This window comes from Oncorhynchus tshawytscha, linkage group LG19, assembly GCF_018296145.1.
Source record: "Oncorhynchus tshawytscha isolate Ot180627B linkage group LG19, Otsh_v2.0, whole genome shotgun sequence".
NCBI classification, from domain to species: domain Eukaryota; kingdom Metazoa; phylum Chordata; class Actinopteri; order Salmoniformes; family Salmonidae; genus Oncorhynchus; species Oncorhynchus tshawytscha.
In genome coordinates, this window is record NC_056447.1 from 42,621,523 (window position 1) to 42,644,553 (window position 23,031).

The window sequence follows — 23,031 nt, forward strand, 5'->3', positions numbered from 1 at the left end:
TAAGCTATGATCTCTCTCAATATTATGTCATATCCATAAATCATGACCAAATACACTTCAATTCTCCATTAAATATATTTTATTTCATAATTTAATTTTTACAGAATAAAAATAAACAGCAAACTAAATCAATTGAACCAACAAAGTTGGGCAAGGAGGACTCAAAAAAGTGAATAAAATCCTGTTGGTTGTGGTCAGTACTGAGTAATAGGATAGACAACATGCAGGAATAATAGTCAAAAGTCCTGTGGAAAATTATCAACATGGACAACCATGACCACTGACACAGTCTCAACTTGGTGTATTGGTTGATTAAGTTCCTTGGTATAGTGCAGATTACATTATACAACATACAGTAGTTTTTCCAGTGCTTCTCAACACAACAGCACAACACATGAACAGTAGAGACCTACAATAGAGACCTACACATACAAAATACATTTTGCTTTGAGAGCAAAAACATACTTGATAGGATGAATCTTTGGGTTTCTGTAGTGTTTCTAAGTGCTTTCCAGTGCAACTGACAAATTCAAAAAAACAATCATATTTCATTTATTCCATTCATACGACAGAATATGAGGTGTTCTTGGTTAGGCATACAGTAATCTCAGAAGGCTGCCAAGAGAGACTAGGCATACAGACACTGGATGTACAACCCTCAGGTCTATAAGAGATGTGATCCTCAAGTAGGAATTGACAAGTAAAACCTATATACATATTCAAAAGGTCATCATGCCGACTGAGGCCAAATCCGGTAGTGTAGTCACTTGTCGCCTCTACCCATAGAGCTGCATGGTACTGTTATGATTTTCCCTGCCCCAGAGGGCTGCAACTCCTCAGGTCCAATGGAACTGGTAGCCCCTAGACAGCACCAGGCTCTCCAGGTCTCTGTCCTCAGCCCTCTCCTGCAGCCGCTGCTCCTCCAGCAGGCTGACCAGAGTGTCTCTCCTCTCCACCACCTTCATGATCTCGGTCAGCATCTGCTGCTCCTCCGCCAGCTCACTGGAGCTCTTCCTGGAGTCTGCAAAGGGCCATTGGAGAGGAGAGATTGTAAAATGGTAGAGGAGGAGAAGGAGGGGTGGAGACAGATGGACAAAGTAGGACATGGTCATTTAGAAAACATTCTCAACAAGTTCCACAGATAAAGGACAAGTTCCATAGATAAAGGACAAGTTCCACAGATAAAGGGCCGCGAATGTATTATAACTGGACCGCAAACGCATACTACAATTAGTGTGTGACCCGTACCGTCTACTGACATCCTGCGTCGTAGATCTATCTGTAGTTGACTCTGTCTGTCCTCCAGCTCAAGTTCCTGAGCACTAACAGACAAAACAACCAATTTCAAACACACTTCACTCCATAAGATGGTCTGTGTCTGAGAATGCAGTGTGCCTCATCTTTTCCTACTTACAATATGACTAGCTCTTCCTCATAGCGTGCCAGTTTGTTCTTCTCCAGGACCAGCTTGAACCACATTTGGAGGAGCTCGTGCTCATCAGAGAGACCATCACCTTTGTCTGATAGAGGGAGAGAGCAAGGTCAGAATCAGCTACCCCAGATAATATAGAAGTTTGATCATCCCGTTTCTTCATTACGTCCGAGGTCGACTAATAAGCTCCCTGTCACAAGGTTATTCAGTAGATCTGGAATGACAACAGTTTCACATGTCTCCAGGGGTGTTTTGACTGTACTATGTGGGAGGTATTTGAGGACAGTAGCTCTGATCTTGATGAACTCACAGATGTTATTTCAAACTATGTGGAGTCAGTTGTGCCTACTAAAACCTGTAAAATATTCTCTAACAATAAGCCTTGGGTATCAAAAAATCTAAAATCACTACTTTATTAGGGAGAACGCACTTTATGCTGAGGGTGATAGACAGGCTTTAAGAGATGTACACCGTGAGATCAAAGTAATTAATTAGCATTTTATTGCATGACATAAGTATTTGATCACCTACCAACCAGTAAGAATTCCGGCTACTTATGTCATGCAATAAAATGCTAATTAATTACTTAAAAATCATACAATGTGATTTTCTGAATTTTTGTTTTAGATTCCGTCTCTCACAGTTGAAGTGTACCTATGATAAAAAATTAGACCTCTACATGCTTTGTAAGTAGGAAAACTTGCAAAATCGGCAAGTGTATCAAGTACTTGTTCTCCCCACTGTAGGTAGAGGAAAAACCAGTGCTGACCTTGGGAGACATGAGGGCCAGAACATGAGAAGAAACATTCTGTTCATTAGCCAAGATATGAATCAGACAATTTTGTGTCGGAGGTAAAACAAATGGAAGCATCATTACAAATGTCTGAGAGGGTTGAGGCTAAACATGCTGATGTAGTGACATTGTTCAGGGGACGTAATGTACACAAAAGCCCAGACAAAATAAGTGGCCGTGTTAAAGCACTGTGCTGAACAATTGGCTGGCGTTTATAGACATTTTCCAATCCTCACTCGACCAGCAACAAGTGCCAGTATTGTGGAAAAACTCAATAATTATACCCATTCCTAAAGCATCTATTCCCTCTGTGCTGAATGACTACCACCCTGTCTCCTTGACATCCTTAGTAATAAAATGCCTTGAGAAAATTGTGACAAGTCATGTTCTCAGTGCCACCCAGAAGCTCCTCACCCATTGCAGTTTGCCTATCAGCCCAGCAGAGGAGTTGATTATGCCATTCTTACCCTCCTTAACATGGTCTATAGACATCTAGAGGGAGCCAAATCCCATGTCAGGGTTTTGTTTGTTGACTTTTCTTCTGCCTTCAACACAATCCAGCCTTACATTCTTGCAGACTCATTCGGAACTTCTCCTTAGATGGGGAACTGGTCTTGTGGTTGTTGGATTTCCTGAGCCAGAGGTCACAGCGGGTCAAAGTAGGTCCCCACGTGTCAGACATGCGCACCACCAACACAGGCTCTCCTCAGGGATGTGTTTTGTTCCCACTCCTGTACATCTTGTACACTAATAGTTGTACTAGTTCCCATATTGACAGACACCTCGGTAAGTTCGCTGATGACACTGCCTTGATCAGCCTGTTGCATGATGACGAGGAACATCATGGCCCGGTCCTAGATGACTTTGTAGAGTGGTGTGAGGAATCACACTTGGTCCTCAATACCAACAAGACCAAAGAGATGTACATAGACTTCAGGAAGCGTACAACACCAACCTCTGCAACATCAGAGGTCAGAATATAGAGATTGTGAAGGAATATAAATACCTGTGTGTCCTCTTGGACAATAAGCTTCAGTGGAGTAAATGTACAGACCTGATCTACAAAAAGAGTCAGACTGTACTTTCTCAAAAAGCTGGGCTACTTTTAATGTTGACTGTACTATACTTATTCTTTTTTACAAATCTTTCATTGAGAGTATTTTAACTTTTTGTATTGTTTGTTGGTTTGGCAATGCCACTGTCAACCAGAGAAATATGCTGAGAAGGATTATCACCACAGCAAGCAAGGTACTTGGAGTCAAACAGACAGGCATGGATGAGATCTTTAAGATCTTTATGGCCCTCCGCAAGGCTCACAAAATCATTTTATACCAAGCCACCCCCTGTCCCCGGACTTCGAACTACTCCCCTCTAGGCGCAGGTATAGGGCACCCATCGGCAGGAAAAAGAGAATTAGACTATTTGTGCCAGGTGTGATATGCCTCCTAAATAGCTCGGGATAATGTTCCTATCGACCCAGTAAGGCCAGCAGGCTAGTCTCTTTTTATTTCTATGTTAACTGTTATGAAAGTTGTATTGTCAATTTGTTTTGTATTGTATTTAAACGCCAATTTAAATGTGTACATGACACTACAACAAAATGACAAAGTCAGTAAAGTAAAAGTAGATGGCCATAGTAATGGTCCTGTAACCCCTGGCCTGTTGCAACAGTCTCCAACAGACAGTGGGGAGAACAAGTATTTGATACACTGACGATTTTGCAGGTTTTCCTACTTACAAAGCATGTCGAGGTCTGTCATTTTTGATCATAGGTACACTTCAACTGTGAGAGACAGAATCAAAAACAAAAATCCAGAAAATCACATTGTATGATTTTTAAGTCATTCATTTGCATTTTATTGCATGACATAAGTATTTGATCACCTACCAACCAGTAAGAATTCCGTCTCTCACAGACCTGTTAGTTTTTCTTTAAGAAACCCTCCTGTTCTCCACTCATTACCTGTATTAACTGCACTGGTTTGAATTTGTTACCTGTATAAAAGACACCTGTCCACACACTCAATCAAACAGACTCCAACCTCTCCACAATGGCCAAGACCAGAGAGTGTGTAAGGACATCAGGGATGAAATTGTAGACCTGCACAAGGCTGGGATGGGCTACAGGACAATAGGCAAGCAGCTTGGTGAGAAGGCAACAACTGTTTGCGCAATTATTAGAAAATGGAAGAAGTTCAAGATGACGGTCAATCACCCTCGGTCTGGGGCTCCATGCAAGATCTCACCTCGGGGGGCATCAATGATCATGAGGAAGGTGAGGGATCATCCCAGAACTACATGGCAGGACCTGGTCAATGACCTGAAGAGAGCTGGGATCACAGTCTCAAAGAAAACCATTAGTAACACACTACACCGTCATGGATTAAAATCCTGCAGCGCACGCAAGGTCCCCCTGAAGTTTGCCAATGGCCATCTGGCCCGTCTGAAGTTTGCCAATGGCCATCTGGATGATCCAGAGGAGGAATGGGAGAAGGTCATGTGGTCTGATGAGACGAAAATAGAGCTTTTTGGTCTAAACTCCACTCTCCGTGTTTGGAGGAAGAAGAAGGATGAGTACAATCCCAAGAACACCATCCCAACCATGAAGCATGGAGGTGGAAACATCATTCTTTGGCGATGCTTTTCTGCAAAAGGGACAGGACGACTGCACCGAGGGGAGGATGGATGGGGCCAAGTATTGCGAGATCTTACACTTCCATGACAGTGTAACCTGCGGACAACAGGCTAAAGGTATTTATTTACATATACTAACACTGAGCATTACACTGACTACAGCTACATTATATGAAACAGACCCATTCGTAGAGTGTGTTTGATTGAAGGACAGCTCCTAATGCTTCTGATTCGTTGCTATATCTAAGCTTGATGCCCTCAATCTCACACAAATTATCAAATGAACCTACCAAGTACAACCCCAAATCTGTAAACACGGGCACCCTCATAGATATCATTCCTGACAAACCTGCCCTCTAAATACACCTCTGCTGTCTTCAATCGGGATCTCAGCGATCACTGCCTCATCGCCTGCGTCCGTATTGGGTCTGCGGTCAAACGACCATCCCTCATCACTGTAAAACGCCCCCTAAAACACTTCAGCGAGCAGGCCTTTCTAATCGACCTGGCCTGGGTATCCTAGAAGGATATTGACCTCATTCCATCAGTAGAGGATGCCTGGTAATTCATTAAAAGTGCTTTCCTCACCATCTTAAATAAGCATGCCCCATTCAAAACATTTTTGAACCAGGAACAGATATAGCCCTTGGTTCACTCCAGACCTGACTGCCCTTGACCAGCACAAAAACATCCTGTGGCATACTGCATTAGCATCGAATAGCCCCCGCGATATGCAACTTTCCAGGGAAGTTAGGAACCAATATACACAGGCAGTTAGGAAAGCTAAGGCTAGATTTTTCAAACAGAAATGTGCATCCTGTAGCACGAACTCGAAAACGTTCTGGGGCACTGTAAAGTCCATGGAGAATAAGAGCACCTCCTCCCAGCTACCCACTGCACTGAGGCTAGGAAACACTGTCACCACTGAAAAATCAACAATAATTGAGAATTTCAATAAGCATTTTTCTACGGCTGGCCATGCTTTCCACCTGGCTACCCCTACACCAGTCAACAGCCCTGCACCCCCCACAGCAACTTGCCCAAACCTCCCCCATTTCTCCTTCATCCAAATAGCTGATGATCTGAAAGAGCTGCAAAATCTGGACCCCTACTAATCAGTTGGGCAAGACAATCTGCACCTTCTCTTTCTAAAATTATCCGCCGCAATTGTTGCAACCCCTATTACTAGCCGCGGTCATCCCCCTCTTTAAAAAGGGGGGAGAGACTCTAGACCCAAACTGTTACAGACCTATATCCATCCTGCCCTGCTTTCTAAAGTCTTTGAAAGCCAAGTTAACAAACAGCTCACCGACCATTTCGAATCCCACTGTACCTTCTCCACTATGCAATCTGGTTTCAGAGCTGGTCATGCACCTCAGCCACGCTCAAGGTCCTAAACGATATCATAACCGCCATCAATAAAATACAATACTGTGCAGCCGTATTCATCCACCAAGGCATTCGACTCTGTAAATTACCGCATTCTTATCGGCAGACTCAACAGCCTTGGTTTCTCAAATGACTGCCTTGCCTGGTTCACCAACTTCTTGACAGAGTTCAGTGGGTTAAATCGAAGGGCCTGTTGTCCAGACCTCTGGCAGTCTCTATGGGGGTGCCACAGGGTTCAATTCTCGGGCCGACTCTCTTCTCTGTATACATCAATGATGTCGCTCTTGCTGCTGGTGATTTTCTGATCCACCTCTACACAGACGACACCATTCTGTATACTTCTGGCCCTTCTTTGGACACTGTTAACTCCAGACGATATTCAATGCCATACAACTCTCCTTCCGTGGCCACCAATTGCTCTTAAATGCAAGCAAAACTAAATGAATGCTCTTTAACCGCACCTGCCCGCCAGTTCAGCATCACTACTCTGGATGGTTCTGACTTAGAATATGTGGACAATTACAAATACCTTGGTGTCTGCTTAGACTGTACACTCCCCCTCTGACTCACATTAAGCATCTCCAAAATTAAATCTAGAATCGGCTTCCTATTTCGCAACAAAGCATCCTTCACTCATGCTACCAAACATATTCTTGTAAAACTATCCTACCGATCCTTGACTACGGCGCTGTCATTTATAAAATAGCCTCCAACACTCTACTCAGCAAATTGGATACAGTCTATCACAGTGCCATCCATTTTGTCACCAAAGCCCCATATACTACCCACCACTGCGACTTGTATGCTCTCGATGGCTGGTCTTCGCTCCATATTCGTCGCCAAACCCACTGGCTCCAGGTCATCTATAAGTCTTTGCTAGGTAAAGCCCTGTAGCAGCACCCACCCGTAGCACGCGCTCCAGCAAGTATATTTCACTGGTCATCCCCAAAGCCAACACTTCCTTTGGACGCCTTTCCCTCCAGTTCTCTGCTGCCAATGACTGGAACGATCTGCAAAAATCACTGAAGCTGGAGACTCATATCTCCCTCACTAACTTTAAGCGTCAGCTGTCAGAGCAGCTCACCTATCACTGCACCTGTACATAGCCCATCTCTAAATTACCCATCCAACTACCTCATCCCCATATTGTTATTTATTTATTTGCTCCGTTGCACCCCAGTATCTCTAATTTCACATCATCATCTGCACATCTATCACTCCAGTGTTTAATTGCTCAATTGTAATTACTTCGCCACTACGGCCTATTTATTGCCTTACCTCCCTAATCTTACCTCATTTGCACAAACTGTATATAGTTTTTTTCCTATTGTGTTATTGACTGTACATTTGTTTATTCCATGTGTAACTCTGTTGTTTGTGTTGCACTGCTTTTTTTAAATGTACCATTATCCTCGGTCTTCATTGTCAGACGGTTTTCTCTCAACTGTGTAGGAAACCTTTTCTCTCCCATTGCCATATACTGTACAGCACTGTGACCCTGGCCTTCAAATACCCCTGCAAACATCCAGAAATTGAATAAAGACAAATAAAGGAAGACTGACATAAAAAAAATCCTAAACTTTTTCATACTTAGAATCTTGCCAATCATATACACTCAGGTCATTGTCTGACACCTACTCCTACCCTCTTGCAATCCAGTCGGAGTCTATGAATAATATCAATGAACAAAGAGCCTATTGAGCCATGAGACCTTCGGCCTCTGCCTTAATTCAATTATCCAAACAAAGCCATGTAAACAGGCACAATGGTTGTCACTGCTGCCGCTGCCCTTCAGGCCCGCATCACAAGAGACACTCTCCCTGTAGTTTTTGAATCAGAATTTGCAAGGCCATTCACTGTACTCAATGGTACTTAGACCACAGACACTCAGTCTCTGAGGAGGCTTTTAACATTGAGCCCGACTATAGAACAAAACACGAGTTCAAAAAGGTCTTTACACAGGAGATATGCTTTCCATTTAACAATAGAAGGACACAAACTTGGATGAAACAACTGCATTACTCAGGGCTACGTTTGTGTGCTTTTTATGCACTGTAATTTAATGAAATTATAATAAAATTAACAGCTAATTATGGTTAAACTCTCAATCATTCTTTATCTGGAGAGTGCAGAAGCAACAAACACATTTCTAATTTACAATTCTGGCAAAACACAATTTACCTTTGAGGAATATGATTACCAGTATGAAAAGATGACTTTTGAAAAGACTAGCAGGAATAACCATTTTTCATTATAAAGTAGCTGTCTTTAATGACTAACTTGTATATCACCATGTGGGGCGGCAGCGTAGCCTAGTGGTTAGAGCGTTGGACTAGTAACCGGAAGGTTGCGAGTTCAAACCCCCGAGCTGACAAGGTACAAATCTGTCGTTCTGCCCCTGAACAGGCAGTTAACCCACTGTTCCCAGGCCGTCATTGAAAATAAGAATTTGTTCTTAACTGACTTGCCTGGTTAAATAAAGGTTAAAAAAAAATATTAAAAAATAAATAAATGTGCAAGGCTAATGAAACATGGGAAAGCTTTCCCCCCTCCTTCCTTTCTTCACAAGGCCAATTGCCACCGCAGTGATTTCTAAACAATTTCAACTTCAAATTGTTATTTTGGTTGAATGCAAATGACTATAATTTGGTCGTTTTTATTATGCATTTTCCTAGCAAAGGCATCAGTGTAGTTCTGACTCTAGATAAGGAAATTGAAATAATTATTAGAAAAGCATTGCTCAATTGCCACTTGCAAACCTCACAGAAACAGGAAAACATTTCCTGAGCATAGGTCATTCTGAATCCAGTGTTTTCATGTCTCAACTATATGTTCTTGGCTGACGTCAAACTTTCTCCACTCTCTGTGCATAGCTCAGTCTTCATGTGCCATGTCTTTGTGTGTTACCTTAAGAGATAAGGCCACTCTGATTCAAGGACATAACACTCACTTACTGAACATTCTGATTTTAACCCCTCCATTCCTTTGTCATAATTTCATAAAATCCTCTGGCCCCGAGTCATAGAGCTACGTCAACCGAATGGATACACTTGTGTATTTACATCACTCATACGCGGTGCAGCTGTTGGAATCAATCCACACAGCATGAGATGACAAACGTGCATTCTGTTGGGACAGTGTGGCTCACCTGGGGCTTCACCCCGAAGGACCTTCTCAATGGTCACCCCTCTCTCCTCCAGGTCTCTCTGCTTCTCCCCCACTTCCTCCAGCTGCCTCTGGATGATCTTCACACAATAAACACCAGGTCAGATTCAACCCAGGCAGCCTCACAATGGCTCAACACACAATATTTATATCCCATTCATCACCCCAACAAATCAAATACATTTGTGGAAGAGATCATTAGTGAGTCAAATGTTTGAGAGAATCCTTATAAACTGGGTGGTTTGAGCCCTGAATGCTGATTGGCTTACAGCTGTGGAGCGCTGTAAACCACGGGAATGACAAAACATGTATTTTTACTGCTCTAATACAAATCAAAACTTTGTCACATGTGCCGAATACAACAAGTGTAGACCTTACCGTGAAATGCTTACCTACAAGCCCTTAACCTGTTGAGTGTAGGGGGCAGTATTTTGATGAAAAACATACCCAAATGAAACTGCCTATTTCTCAGGCCCAGAAACTAGAATATACATATAATTGTCAGATTAGGATAGAAAACACTAAAGTTTTCCAAAACTGTCAAAATATTGTCTGTGAGTATAACAGAACTGATATTGCAGGCGAAAACCTGAGGTATATCCAACCCGGAGGTGCTGTTTTTCCTGAAAGCTCTCTGTTCCATTTCCTGCCTTCCCTCCATTTATAGGGATATCAACCAGATTCCTTTCCCCATGGCTTCCACATGGTGTGAACAGTCTTGAGACATAGTTTCAGCCTTTTATTCTGAAAAATTAGCAAGAACGATCACATCGCGTCATTGGATGGCTGGGTGCCAGCAGAGTTTTGCATGCACCAACAGCTTGGAGCAGACATTTTCTCTCTCTCTCCTATTGAAAAAGCTACGGTCCGGTTGAAATATTATCGATTATTTATTGTAAAAACAAACTGACGATTGATTATAAATTGATTGATTATAAAAACGTTTGACATGATTCTACAAACTTTACGGATACTATTTGGAATTTGTGTCTGCCCCGTCGTGACCGCTCGAGCCTCTGGATTACTGAACATAACAGCTAAGAGCGTTGTGCATAAGAACAGCCCTTAGCCGTGGTATATTGTCCATATACCACACCCCCTCGGGCCTTATTGCTTAAATATAAAACATGTAAATGAATGGCGAATGAAAACGGAAGGCCTCTGGTGTGGTAGTGCTGTTTTGTTGTCTATGTGCTCTACAGTACCTGGGCTCTGTGGAGCCTCTTCAGCTGCGCTCGCTTGGCCTGTTGAATCACAGTCTTCTCCTGTCTCCTCCTCTGTCTCTCCGAGCTCCCATGGAACTAAACAGACCGACAAGACAGTGTCACACAACAGTTACCTCACACCAGAGTTAAACCCCTCTGATCGTAGTCCCAACTATTAGGGGTCTGGGCATATCAATCTGACACAGTATCTTATCAGTCATGCGATTGACCTGCACTTGATCCTGGCGGAAGTAGCAGAGATGGTTTGAAAGTGGCAGTGTTAGTAATTCTGTTAAGTAAACAAGGCAGTTCCTGGTGCTCAAAAAAAGAGGGTGGTATGTGTGTGGTGTGCTGTGAAGCCATGGCCAAGACCTATTACAACACCAGATTGGGATTTCCTCCCCGTATGTAAGGTGATATGAGCAGGTCATGATGTGCTTCTTCAGCCTTCCCAGTAAAGCCTCTCTAATGGAGTATGGATTATCTGTTCTCGGGTCCTGACCCGTCTCTTCATATCTCTTCTGTATTCTCCGCCTTGAGGAGAGCTGCTTTTAAATCACTGATCTGACATGACATGGATTGGTGTAAGTAAGCTTTCACCTGTCATTTATTTGATTTATTATGTTTAGTTCGTTCTATCGGTTCTGTTGCTAGAGATGAGACCCTGTCCCCTGTCGTTCAGTCTTTTTGTTCTGTGTCTATGGACGCAACCCGATCGTTCGTCCTAAATGTTCCATTGCCAAACTGTCTGGCAACATTCTTATTCCTTGCTTGCTAGCCAGCCAACTACGGCTAACTTCGTCACATCAAAGAATGCAGCCATAATAACAGCAAAGTAGCTACATTTGTATAAGGTGTTTTCTAGAGACATTTATTTGGATACATCCATAACAATGAAGTAATGAGGCGCGATTTCGCCTTGCATAGAAAATGTGCTCTTTCGTCAGTACATTGTTGTTCAGAGGAACTAGCCAACAACACAGCTAACACAATCACTTCAAACTGAAACTAGACTGCAAATTAGCTGCACTTTGTTTCGTTTTACCTTTTTTCAATGAATATTTCTTTGTATATATATCCATAAAAATGATGCCAGCTGATTCATGATTTCAACTGGCTGAGAAACGCTGTTGCAAATATCGGAGACAGACGGCAAGGTTTATACAAATCTCAGCTGTTGAAAACTAAATGTTAATCAAAAAGAAATGTAAGATAATTTCTAAATGCTTTTAATAGTGGAGATCAAGTTAATAAATTGCCTGGCTGGGCTGATGCGACAGTGAATTCCATCTGAATACGCAACAGAGTACTGTAAATAGGCATTTTAACATCACAAATATAGCTGGTGGTAACTTGTGGAATAGACACAGGCTGGAATGCGGTTTTAACCAATAAGCATTCAGGATTAGACCCATACATTGTCAGTGATTATTTCAGAGGAAGGTAGGAAGGATGGATGCATGTAAGAGTTTTGGAACAGGGCCCTTACCTTCTGTTTGGCTGGGACGTGCTCATCGTCACTTGAGGAGTCGGACACATCTTTCTGCTGTCTGCTGGAGGCTGTGTATAGATGAGGGAACATGAGCACAGACTGAAGCAGTGGTCAAAAACTGTAGAAAGTAGTTGTACACGCACTTCAACTATGTTATTTACATTAAAACACTAAGTATAGGCTACTATAGTAATCTTCTCATTTATAGCATGTACTGTATTAATAGCATTGTAGCATTTATTAGCGCCATGTGAAATTCAACGATGACAAGGGAGTAGAAGCATATAACATAACTCTCATCACATCCTCGCTTGAGTCCTGACCCCTGACCTTGGTTCCTGATGTTGGACAGGATGGTCCTGATGTCCTTCTCCTGACCCCCCACTCCCACGCTCTCCGGTCCCCCCCTCTTCTTCAGCCTCAGGGAGGAGAAAAAGTTGAGCTTCCTGGGTGGCAGTGAAGCCATGTCGTCTGTGGTGAAGGATCCTACAGACTTGTTGCTGCCTAGGGAGACCTGTTCCAGTAGCGTGGGCAGGTCTGTGGGTCTGTCACCCATGGAGGCCTTGAGTGGATGTGGGGATGGCTGACTCTTCAGCCCCACTTCCACTGGTTGGGCCTCCTGGCTTTGGGCGGTATCCCCAATCAGGGAGCTAAAGCTGAAGGCTCCATCAGACAGAGGCCTACGCTTGGTGGGACTGTTGTTTTCCCTCCTGGTGACAACCGTGTTGGAGTCTGTTGTTGTCCTTGATACTCCAAAAGACCTCCTGAAAGCATTGGCCCACACCTGGAATGCAGACGGAACTGGCTGGGGCTGAGCTGGCTGGGGCTGAGCTGGCTGGGGTTGAGCTGGGACTGGTTCTGCCTCTACCCGAGGCAATAGGTCTTTCGGGGGGATCTGGTCCCCAGGTTTGGGATGTGTGGAAGGATCTCCTCCTCCAGGGCCTTGGGCCTCCTCTCGAGTAGCCAGGTTCCAGTCCAGGAGTTTCTCTCTCTCAGACCGGGACAGTGTCAGCCTTTTCTTACGGCCGACTGCTTCCTCCAGCTGGGGCACTTTTGTGACGGGGCACTCTTCTTTACCCATCGATGAACTCTGATTCTGAGAATCTGCAGGTGGTTTAGGACCATCATGGGAGACCTGCTGAACAAAGACAAAGTCCTGTTTTATTGCTCAGTTGCAATATGTGAAATGTTTATATATCACAGGAAATGGTTGAGTATCTGTTTGAATATTGTGCTTTACCGGTGGTTCAATCTCCTCAAAATCAGAGTTGGCCTCTTCAATGTTGGGCTCCTCTTTTTCTGCAGCTTTTTCACGTGAGAAGTGCCTCACCAGGATGAGAGGGAGAGCTGAAGGAGTAGAGTACAACAGACAACATGCTTGATCAGAGCTCATGCAGCTACTGTAGGTCAGACTTTAATATTGCAGACAGATTGTGGCTTCCATCAATGTAAATGTCTGCGTCATTGCCCAATTCACCAGATTGTGTGTGTGTGTTTTAAATATATATACATACACACCTTTTTTATTTGTATATATTTTCCTTTATTAGTTTCCCCTAATTGGAGTAAACTAATGAACAACAACATTTAGGCTTCAACTTCCAGCTTAAACATACTTTATAAATACAGACACAGTATATCTTACAATGGTTATCTTTTGTTTGTTTTTAGTCCCATCCTTCAGCTACCCTCAACCCCTCCCATCTACTTCTGAAGACCATCCCATTTGCCATATATTTTTAACTGTACCGTTTCAAAAGTTCTGAACCTATTTACATTTTACATTGGTTACTTTGTCCAACCCGTCAGGTCCACTCAACTCCTCCCATCCATCTTTGAACCACATCCAGTTTTGGTGTTTATTTGACATACATTTTTAACTGTGCTGTTATGTTTCACAAAAGTTCTGAACCTTGCTATTCTCATAGTTTCTAAAGATTGTACTTTTTTTTTAAGAGTATTATATTATTGAGCAATTGACTATGATTTTCAAATCACCCGGCAGTGCTATTTGCAGTTAGCTCCAGGTAAATGTTGCAATTCTTCAGCCATTCCTGAACCTGTGACCAAAAACAAGCTATGTATCGACAGTAGCAAAATCTGCAGAGTTGGGATGTGTGTGTGTGTGTGTGTATGTATGTATGTATGTATGTATGTATGTATGTATACACACAAAATTCTATTGGTTGCAAGAATTTTGTATAATAATTTCAAATTGAAAAAAAGTTCTGAATCAGATGTTTTGGGAATCAGTTCATAAACCATGTGGCATGGAATTGGTACATCAAAAAATGTATCCCAACTATTTTGCAATCTATATGACATAGCGGTCATTTTTTTTGGTCCTGAAATGAAACGGGTATATTTTTTCATTTATCACAATTTTCCTTAACCAATTTTGGTCTTTAATGCAGGGCGGCCAGACAAGTTCCTTCTCCCCCTTCCCTCTTCCATTTTTTTGCGGTAATGCTGCATTTAGTTGGTTGTAATTTTGGGTATAGCAGACTTTTCCATGTATTTTGTTAGCTGCATGTGTGAGATACAGTACATTCGGAAAGTATTCCAGATCCTTTCACTTTTTACATATTTGTTACGTTACAACCTCATTCTGAAATAGATTAAATTGTTGTTTCTTTATCAATCTACACACAATACCCCATAATGACAAAGCAAAAACAGGTTGACATTTTAGCACATTTATAAAAATTAACATAAGTATTCAGACACTTATGATATTTGAAATTGAGATCAGGTGCATCCTATTTCCATTGATCATCCTTGAGATGTTTCTACCTGTGGTAAATTCAATTGATTGGACATGATTTGGAAAGGCACATACCTGTCTATATAAGGTCCCACAGTTGACAGTGCATGTAAGAGCAAAAACCAAGCCATGAGGATGAAGGAATTGTCCGTAGAGCTCAGAGACAGGATTGTGTCGAGGCACAGATCTGGGGAAGGCTACCAAAACATTTCTGCATCATTGAAGGTCCCCAAGAACACCTAACATTCTACCATTGAATTTTGGAACCACCAAGACTCTTCCTAGAACTGGCCACCCGGCCAAATTAAGCAATCAGGGGAGAAGGGCCTTGGTCAGGGAGGTGACCAAGAACCCAATGGTCACTGTGACAGAGCTTCAGAGTTTCTCTGTGGAGATGGGAGAACCTTCCAGAAGGACAACCATCTTTGCAGCACTCCATCAAATCAGGCCTTTATGGTAGAGAGGCCAGACGGAAGCCACTCCTCAGTAAAAAGCATGAAAGCCCGCTTAGAGTTTGCCAAAAAGCACCTAAACAAGATGATCTGGTTTGATGAAACCAAGACTGAACTCTTTGACCTGAATACCTAGTGTCACGTCTGGAGGAAACCTGGCACCATCCCTACGGTGAAGCACAGTGGTGGCAGCATCATGCGGTGGGGATGTTTTTCCGCAGCAGCGACTGGGAGACTAGTCAGGATTGAGGGAAAGATTAACAGAGAGATGCTTGATGATGTGCAAGTAGAGATACTGGGGTGCAAAAGAGCAAGAGGATAAATAATATGGGGATGAGGTAGTTGGGTGTGCTATTTACAGATTGGCTGAGTACAGGTACAATGATCGGTAAGCTGCTCTGACAGCTGATGCTTAAAGTTAGAGGGAGATAAGTCTCCAGCTTCAGTGATTTTTGCAATTTGTTTCAGTCATTGGCAGCAGAAAACTGGAAGGAAAGGCGGCCAAAGGAAGTGTTGGCTTTGGGGATGACCAGTGAAATATACTGCTGGAGCGCGAGCTACAGGTGGGTGTTGCTATGGTGACCAGTGAGCTGAGATCAGGCGGAGCTTTACCTAGCAAAGACTTATAGATGACCTGGAGCCAGTGGGTTTGGCGATGAATATGTAGTGAGGGCCAGCCAATGAGAGCATACAGTTGAGAGGATCTGCAGAGAATGGGAGAACCTCCGAAAACAGGTGTTCCAAGTTTGTGGCGTCATACCCAAGAAGACTCAAGGCTTTAATCGCTGCCAAAGGTGCTTCAACAAAGTACTGAGTAAAGGGTCTGAATAATTTGTTTTTTTGCAAACAATTCTAAAAACGTGTTTTTGCTTTGTCATTATGGGCTAGTGTATGTAGAACGATGGGGGGGGAAACGATTTAATCAATTTTAGAATAAGGCTGTAACGTAACAAATTATGGGGTCTGACTGAATGCACTAATTCCATCAGTTCTATTTACAAAGATTATACAGTTTTAAAAAAAAATCTTCCTAAAATGATGTAAAAAAAAAAAAAAAATTGTATATTAGAGTTTAACCATAATATTTGTTTTAATATTTGTTCTGTCTTTTCTGGTGGATTAAACTGAAATTGGTAGATCAGACTTAACACGCTCCTCAGATACATGCTCATTAACTCACACTACATACACAAACAACCTGTTGTCATTGTGTATAATAAGGGTCATTACGCATGAATGATCAAATAACGTATGCAAAATCTTTACAGTTCGATAGAGTTGAAGTAACCAGAATCAAGTTTTATCAGCAAGAGAGCAGTTATAATGCGGTCTATCCCAAAAAGTAACCTTGTCCAAACACGAATCTAATTCAATTGTAGACAACTCTAGACCAACACAAAAATGAAAAATATTCTTCCCAGAGAACACCAGCTCCCTCTAGTGTGTGAGAGATCTCACTTCAGCTTTTAAATCTTTCATTTAACTCAGATTCTCACGCAATACTTCAAAACCATCAGTCAGTGTACTGTCATTTTTTCTCATTGGGATTATTAATGAAGTACATTACCAGAGCACCATAGGCACCAGCTGCAACAGCTCTCTATGCATTGCAGTGAACATTCTAACACTTTTACAAAACACAAATATCAGAGCTAGTAACACCACAGCAGGGAATAAGAAGGGGTGAAATGCCTGTAGGAGGATAAGGAGGTGATATAGATAGGACGGATATAAGGATCATGTCAGATAATCAACAGCAGAGGTGGTCTACTCACTAGCACGGATCTTCCTCTTCCATCTGCTGTTCCCAGATGGGAGGGATGACTTGGTACTGGAATGTTCTGCAGGGAGAGTGGGCATAACCCGTATCACAACACATACATTATTGATCTGCGTCAACACTACTGTGGCAACACATTTGAACTGGATATCTGTCAAACAACGATAAACTATAGTTCTACATTTACAAGTTATGTAAGAGAATGAGAGGTCTCTATACAGTTTTAGGGTGCTAGGCAACTACCATTCAGCCATGGGGTGGCGTCGCACACCTTTCAACTGAGCCCAGCAAATGAGGCGTGGAGAACAGAACAGCTGTGGCCTATTGACAGCCAGTAGACAGCCCTATCTGTGCAGCCAGACAGAATGTTCAGGCCAGTCCCAGTGCTCAGTGCTCCCCATGCCAAGACAAATAATCACTTAATGTGGGAGAATGGCTTTGTCTGCCCCACCCAGATTTCAGAGCCTTAACTGGAGGACTGGGATCTCACACAGGGGGAAACAGAGGACGGCAGGCTGCTCCTAAATCACGCACTCCCTCAGACCCTAATAAACTAAGTCTACATAGCTATATGGATGGAATCATATCCTACACGCTCTAGACATCCAGACTGACGCCTGTAATGATGCTGGGAGAGAAGTTAGGCTGCTACAAGGCCAATGCTGTTGGCGGCGAGAACAGGGAAATAGCTACAGTTGAAGTCGGAAGTTTACATATACCTTAGCCAAATACATTTAAACTCAGTTTTTCACAATTCCTGACATTTAATCCTAGCAAAAATTCCTTGTCTTAGGTCAGTTAGGATCACCACTATTTAAAAAATGTGAAATGTCAGAATAATAGGAGAGCAAATTATTTATTTCAGCTTTAATTTCTTTTTCATCACATTCCCAGTGGATCAGAAGTTTACATACACTCATTTGGTAGCATTGCCTTTAAATTGTTGACCTTGGGTCAAACATTTCAGGTAGCCTTCCACAAGCTTCCCACAATAAATTGGGTGAATTTTGTCCCATTCCTCCTTACAGAGCTGGTGTAACAGAGTCAGGTTTGTAGGCCTCCTTGCTCGCACACGCATTTTCAGTTCTGCCCACAAATTTTCTATAGGATTGAGGTCAGGGCTTTGTGATGGCCACTCCAATACCTTGACTTTGTTGTCCTTAAGCCATTTTGCCACAACTTTGGAAGTATGCTTGGGGTCATTGTCCATTTGGAAGACCCATTTGCGACCAAGCTTTAAATTCCTGACTGATGTCTTGAGATGTTGCTTCAATATATCCACTTTTTTAAAAAAAACTTTTTATTTCACCTTTATTTAACCAGTTAGGCAAGTTGAGAACAAGTTCTCATTTACAATTGCAACCTGGCCAAGATAAAGCAAAGCAGTTCGACACAAACAACAACAGAGTTACACATGGAGTAAAACAAACATACAGTCAATAATACAGTAGAAAATAAGTCTATATACAATGTGAGTAAATGAGGTGAGACGAGGTAAAGGCAAAAAATGCTGTGATGGCAAAGTAAATACAATATAACAAGTAAAACACTGGAATGGTAGATTTGCAGTGGAAGAATGTGCAAAGTAGAGAGAAATAATGGGGTACAAAGGAGCAAGATAAATAAATACAGTCGGGGAAGAGGTAGTTGTTTGGGCTAAATTATAGATGGGCTATGTACAGGTGCAGTAATCTGTGAGCTGCCCTGACAGCTGGTGCTTAAAGTTAGTGAGGGAGATAAGTGTTTCCAGTTTCAGAGATTTTTGTAGTTCGTTCCAGTCATTGGCAGCAGAGAACTGGAAGGAGAGGCGGCCAAAGAAATAATAGTTTTTTTGGGGTGACTAGAGAGATATACCTGCTGGAGCGCGTGCTACAGGTGAGTGCTGCTATGGTGACCAGCGAGCTGAGATAAGAGGGGACTTTACCTAGCAGGGTCTTGTAGATGACCTGGAGCCAGTGGGTTTGGCGACGAGTATGAAGCGATGGCCAGCAAACGAGAGCGTACAGGTCGCAGTGATGGGAAGTATATGGGGCTTTGGTGACAAAACAGATAGACTGCATCCAATTTATTGAGTAGGGTATTGGAGGCTATTTTGTAAATGACATCGCCGAAGTCGAGGATCACCAATTTGACACACTGAACTCTATCAGAGAAGTAGTTGGTGAACCAGGCGAGGCAATCATTTGAGAAACCAAGGCTATCGAGTCTGCCAATAAGAATGTGGTGATTGACAGAGTCGAAAGCCTTGGCCAGGTCAATGAATACGGCTGCACAGTATTGTTTCTTATCGATGGCGGTTAAGATATTGTTTAGGACCTTGAGCGTGGCTGAGGTGCACCCATGACCAGCTCTGAAACCAGATTGCATAGCGGAGAAGGTATGGTGGGATTCGAAATGGTCGGTAATCTGTTTGTTCAAAGACCTTAGAAAGGCAGGGTAGGACAGATATAGGTCTGTAGCAGTTTGGGTCAAGAGTGTCCCCCCCCCTTTGAAGAGGTGGATGACCGCAGCTGCTTTCCAATGTTTGGGAATCTCAGATGATACGAAAGAGGTTTAACAGGCTACTAATAGGGGTTGCAACAATTTCGGCTGATAATTTTAGAAAGAAAGGGTCCAGATTGTCTAGTCCGGCTGATTTGTAGGGGTCCAGATTTTGCAGCTCTTTCAGAACATCAACTGACTGGACTTGGGAGAAGGAGAAATGGGGAAGGCTTGGGCGAGTTGCTGTGGGGGGCGCAGTGCTATTGACCGGGGTAGGGGTAGCCAGGTGGAAAGCATGGCCAGCCGTAGAAAAATGCATATTGAAATTCTCAATTATAGTGGATTTATCGGTGGTGACAGTGTTACCTATCCTCAGTGCAGTGAGCAGCTGGGAGGAGGTGTTCTTATTCTCCATGGACTTTAGTGTCCCAGAACGTTTTTGAGTTTGTGTTGCAGGAAGCAAATTTCTGCTTGAAAAGGCTAGCCTTGGCATTTCTAACTGCCTGTGTATATTGGTTTCTAGCTTCCCTGAAAAGTTGCACATCACGGGGACTGTTCGATGCTAATGCAGAACGCCATATGATGTTTTTGTGTTGGTTATGGGCAGTCAGGTCTGGAGAGAACCGAGGGCTGTATTTGTTCCTGGTTCTAAATTTCTTGAATGGGGCATGCTTATTTAAGATGGTGAGGAAGGCATTTCAAAAAAATAACCAGGCATCCTCTGTCAGAATGAGGTCAATATCCTTCCAGGATACCCCGACCAGGTGGATTAGAAAGGCCTGCTTGCTGAAGTGTTTTAGGGAGCGTTTGACAGTGATGAGGGGTGATCATTTGACCGCAGACCCATTACTGATGCAGGCAATGAGGCAGTGATCGCTGAGATCTTGGTTGAAAACAGCAGAGGTGTATTTAGAGGGCAAGTTGGTTAGGATGATATCTATGAGGGTGCCCGTGTTTACGGCTTTGGGGTGGTACCTGGTAGTTTCATTGATAATTTATGTGAGATTGAGGGCATCAAGCTTAGATTGTAGAATGGCTGGGGTGTTAAGCATGTTCCAGTTTAGGTCACCTAGCAGCACGAGCTCTGAAGATAGATGGGGGAAAATCAGTTCACAAATGGTGTCCAGAGCACAGCTGGGGGCAGAGGGTGGTCTATAGCAGGTGACAATGGTGAGAGACTTGTTTTTAGAGAGGTGGAGTTTTAAAAGTAGAAGTTCAAATTGTTTGGGTACAGACCTGGATAGTAGGACAGAACTCTGCAGGCTATCTTTGCAGTAGATTGCAACACCGCCCCCTTTAGCCATTCTATCTTGTCTGAAAATGTTTTGGTTGGGATGGAGATTTCAGAATTTTTGATGGTCTTCCTAAGCCAGGATTCAGACACGGCTAGAACATCCGGGTTGGCAGAGTGTGCTAAAGCAGTGAATAAAACAAACTTCGGGAGGAGTCTTCTAATGTTAACATGCATGAAACCAAGGCTATTACGATTCCAGAAGTCATCAAAAGAGAGCGCCTGGGGCATAGGAGTGGAGCCAGTCACTGCAGGGCCTGGATTCACCTCTACATCACCAGAGGAACAGAGGAGGAGTACGATAAGGGTACGGCTAAAAGCTATGAGAATTGGTCACCTGGAAATTGGCGAGGCGGGTTGCAGGAGAGTGTTTTGAAGTTGATTTTTTGGAAAATAAAATATATAAAAGATATGCGAAGAAATATGTTTAAAAAATATATATATTATATATATAAATATATATAAATATATAATAAATATATATATATAATATATAATAAATAATAAATATATAATAAATATATATATATAATATATAATAAATAATAAATATATATATATAATATATAATAAATATATAATAAATATATATATAATATATAATAAATATATATATAATATATAATAAATATATATATAATATATAATAAATATATATATAATATATAATAAATATATATATAATATATAATAAATATATATATAATATATAATAAATAATAAATATATATATATATATAAATATGACAAGACGAGGACAAAGTACGTCTGACTGCTATGCCATCTTGGATTATATCAACATAATTTTCTTTCCTCGTGATGCCATCCATTTTGTGAAGTACACCAGTCCCTCCTGCAGCAAAGCACCCGCACAACATGATGCTGCCACCCCCGTGCTTCACGGTTGGGATGATGTTCTTCGGCTTGCAAGCCTCCCCCTTTTCCTCCAAACATAACAATGGTCATTATGGCCAAACAGTTCTATTTTTGTTTCATCAGACCAGAGGACATTTCTCCAAAAAGTACAATCTTGGTCCCCATGTGCAATTGCAAACCATAGTCTGGCTTTTTTATGCCAGTTTTGGAGCAGTGGCTTCTTCCTTGCTGAGTTTCCTTTCAGGTTATGTCGATATAGGACTAGTTTTACTGTGGATATAAATACTTTTGTACCGGTTCCTCCAGCATCTTCTCAAGGTCCTTTGCTGTTGTTCTGGGATTGATCTGTACTTTTTGCACCAAAGTACATTAATCTCTAGGAGCCCGAACGAGTCTCCTTCCTGAGCGGTATGACGGCTACGTGGTCCCATGATGTTTATACTTGTGTACGATTGTTTGTACAGATGAACGTGGTACCTTCAGGCGTTTGGAAATTGTTCCCAAGGATGAACCAGTCTTGGCTGATTTTGATTTTCCAATGATGTCAAGCAAAGAGGCACTGAGTTTGAAGGTAGGTCTTGAAATATATCCACAGGTACACCTCCAATTGACTGAAATTATGTCAATTTGGCTTTAGAAGCTTCTGATAGGCATGACATAATTTTCTGGAATTTTCCAAGCTGTTTAAAGGCACAGTCAACCTAGTGTATGTAAACTTCTGACCCATTGGGATTGTAATACAGTGAATTATAAGTTAGATAATCTCTAAACAATTGTAGGAAAAATGACTTGTGTCATGCACACAGTAGATGTCCTAACTGACTTGCCAAAACTATAGTTTGTTAACAAGAAATGTGTGGAGTGGATGACCTCTAACCTAAGTGTATGTAAACTTCCATCTCCATCTGTATGGCTGAAGCTAGGGGGAAATCAGAGTAATGTGTTTCTCATGTGGGTGAATGTCAGGGAGACTTCACACCTTTCTTCTCCTGTGCAGAATCTTGTGGTTTGAGAGATGTATCGGAGTTGGCCCGTTTCTTCGAGTCAGCACTGTAAAAAGACATGGACAACACACAAAAACAATGAGCAACGGCAAAGGACACATTGAGGGTAGTGCTGTAGTTGTGGACTCACGTCCTGTTGGCGTCAGGCATGTCCAGGTCCACCTCAGGCACCGTGTGGGTGTACAGTCCATTCATCAGACCTGTGTATCTGTAGTGACGTCCTGAAAATGTAAATCTTATTATTAGGCCAAATTCACATACTACATTATTGCT

General features: G+C 42.3%; 1 protein-coding gene across 4 annotated transcripts in view; it reads right to left on the reverse strand.

The window, feature by feature from the left end:
• Window positions 1–61: 61 nt before the first annotated feature.
• The window catches only part of mical2b (microtubule associated monooxygenase, calponin and LIM domain containing 2b), a 94,650-nt gene continuing 71,680 nt past the window's right edge, over window positions 62–23,031 (reverse strand). For 3 of the 4 annotated variants that reach the window (XM_024379975.2, XM_024379973.2, XM_042301694.1), the window contains 11 exons: window positions 22,889–22,979; window positions 22,734–22,804; window positions 17,102–17,167; window positions 13,351–13,457; window positions 12,441–13,248; window positions 12,108–12,178; window positions 10,619–10,714; window positions 9,397–9,493; window positions 1,415–1,520; window positions 1,249–1,322; window positions 62–1,021 (listed from right to left, as the gene is read on the reverse strand). In XM_024379975.2, the coding sequence (XP_024235743.1) occupies window positions 837–1,021; window positions 1,249–1,322; window positions 1,415–1,520; window positions 9,397–9,493; window positions 10,619–10,714; window positions 12,108–12,178; window positions 12,441–13,248; window positions 13,351–13,457; window positions 17,102–17,167; window positions 22,734–22,804; window positions 22,889–22,979 (1,772 nt within the window). In that variant the 3' untranslated portion in view covers window positions 62–836. The remainder of the gene's footprint in view (window positions 1,022–1,248; window positions 1,323–1,414; window positions 1,521–9,396; window positions 9,494–10,618; window positions 10,715–12,107; window positions 12,179–12,440; window positions 13,249–13,350; window positions 13,458–17,101; window positions 17,168–22,733; window positions 22,805–22,888; window positions 22,980–23,031) is intronic. The other variant, XM_024379974.2, reaches the window with a different exon arrangement.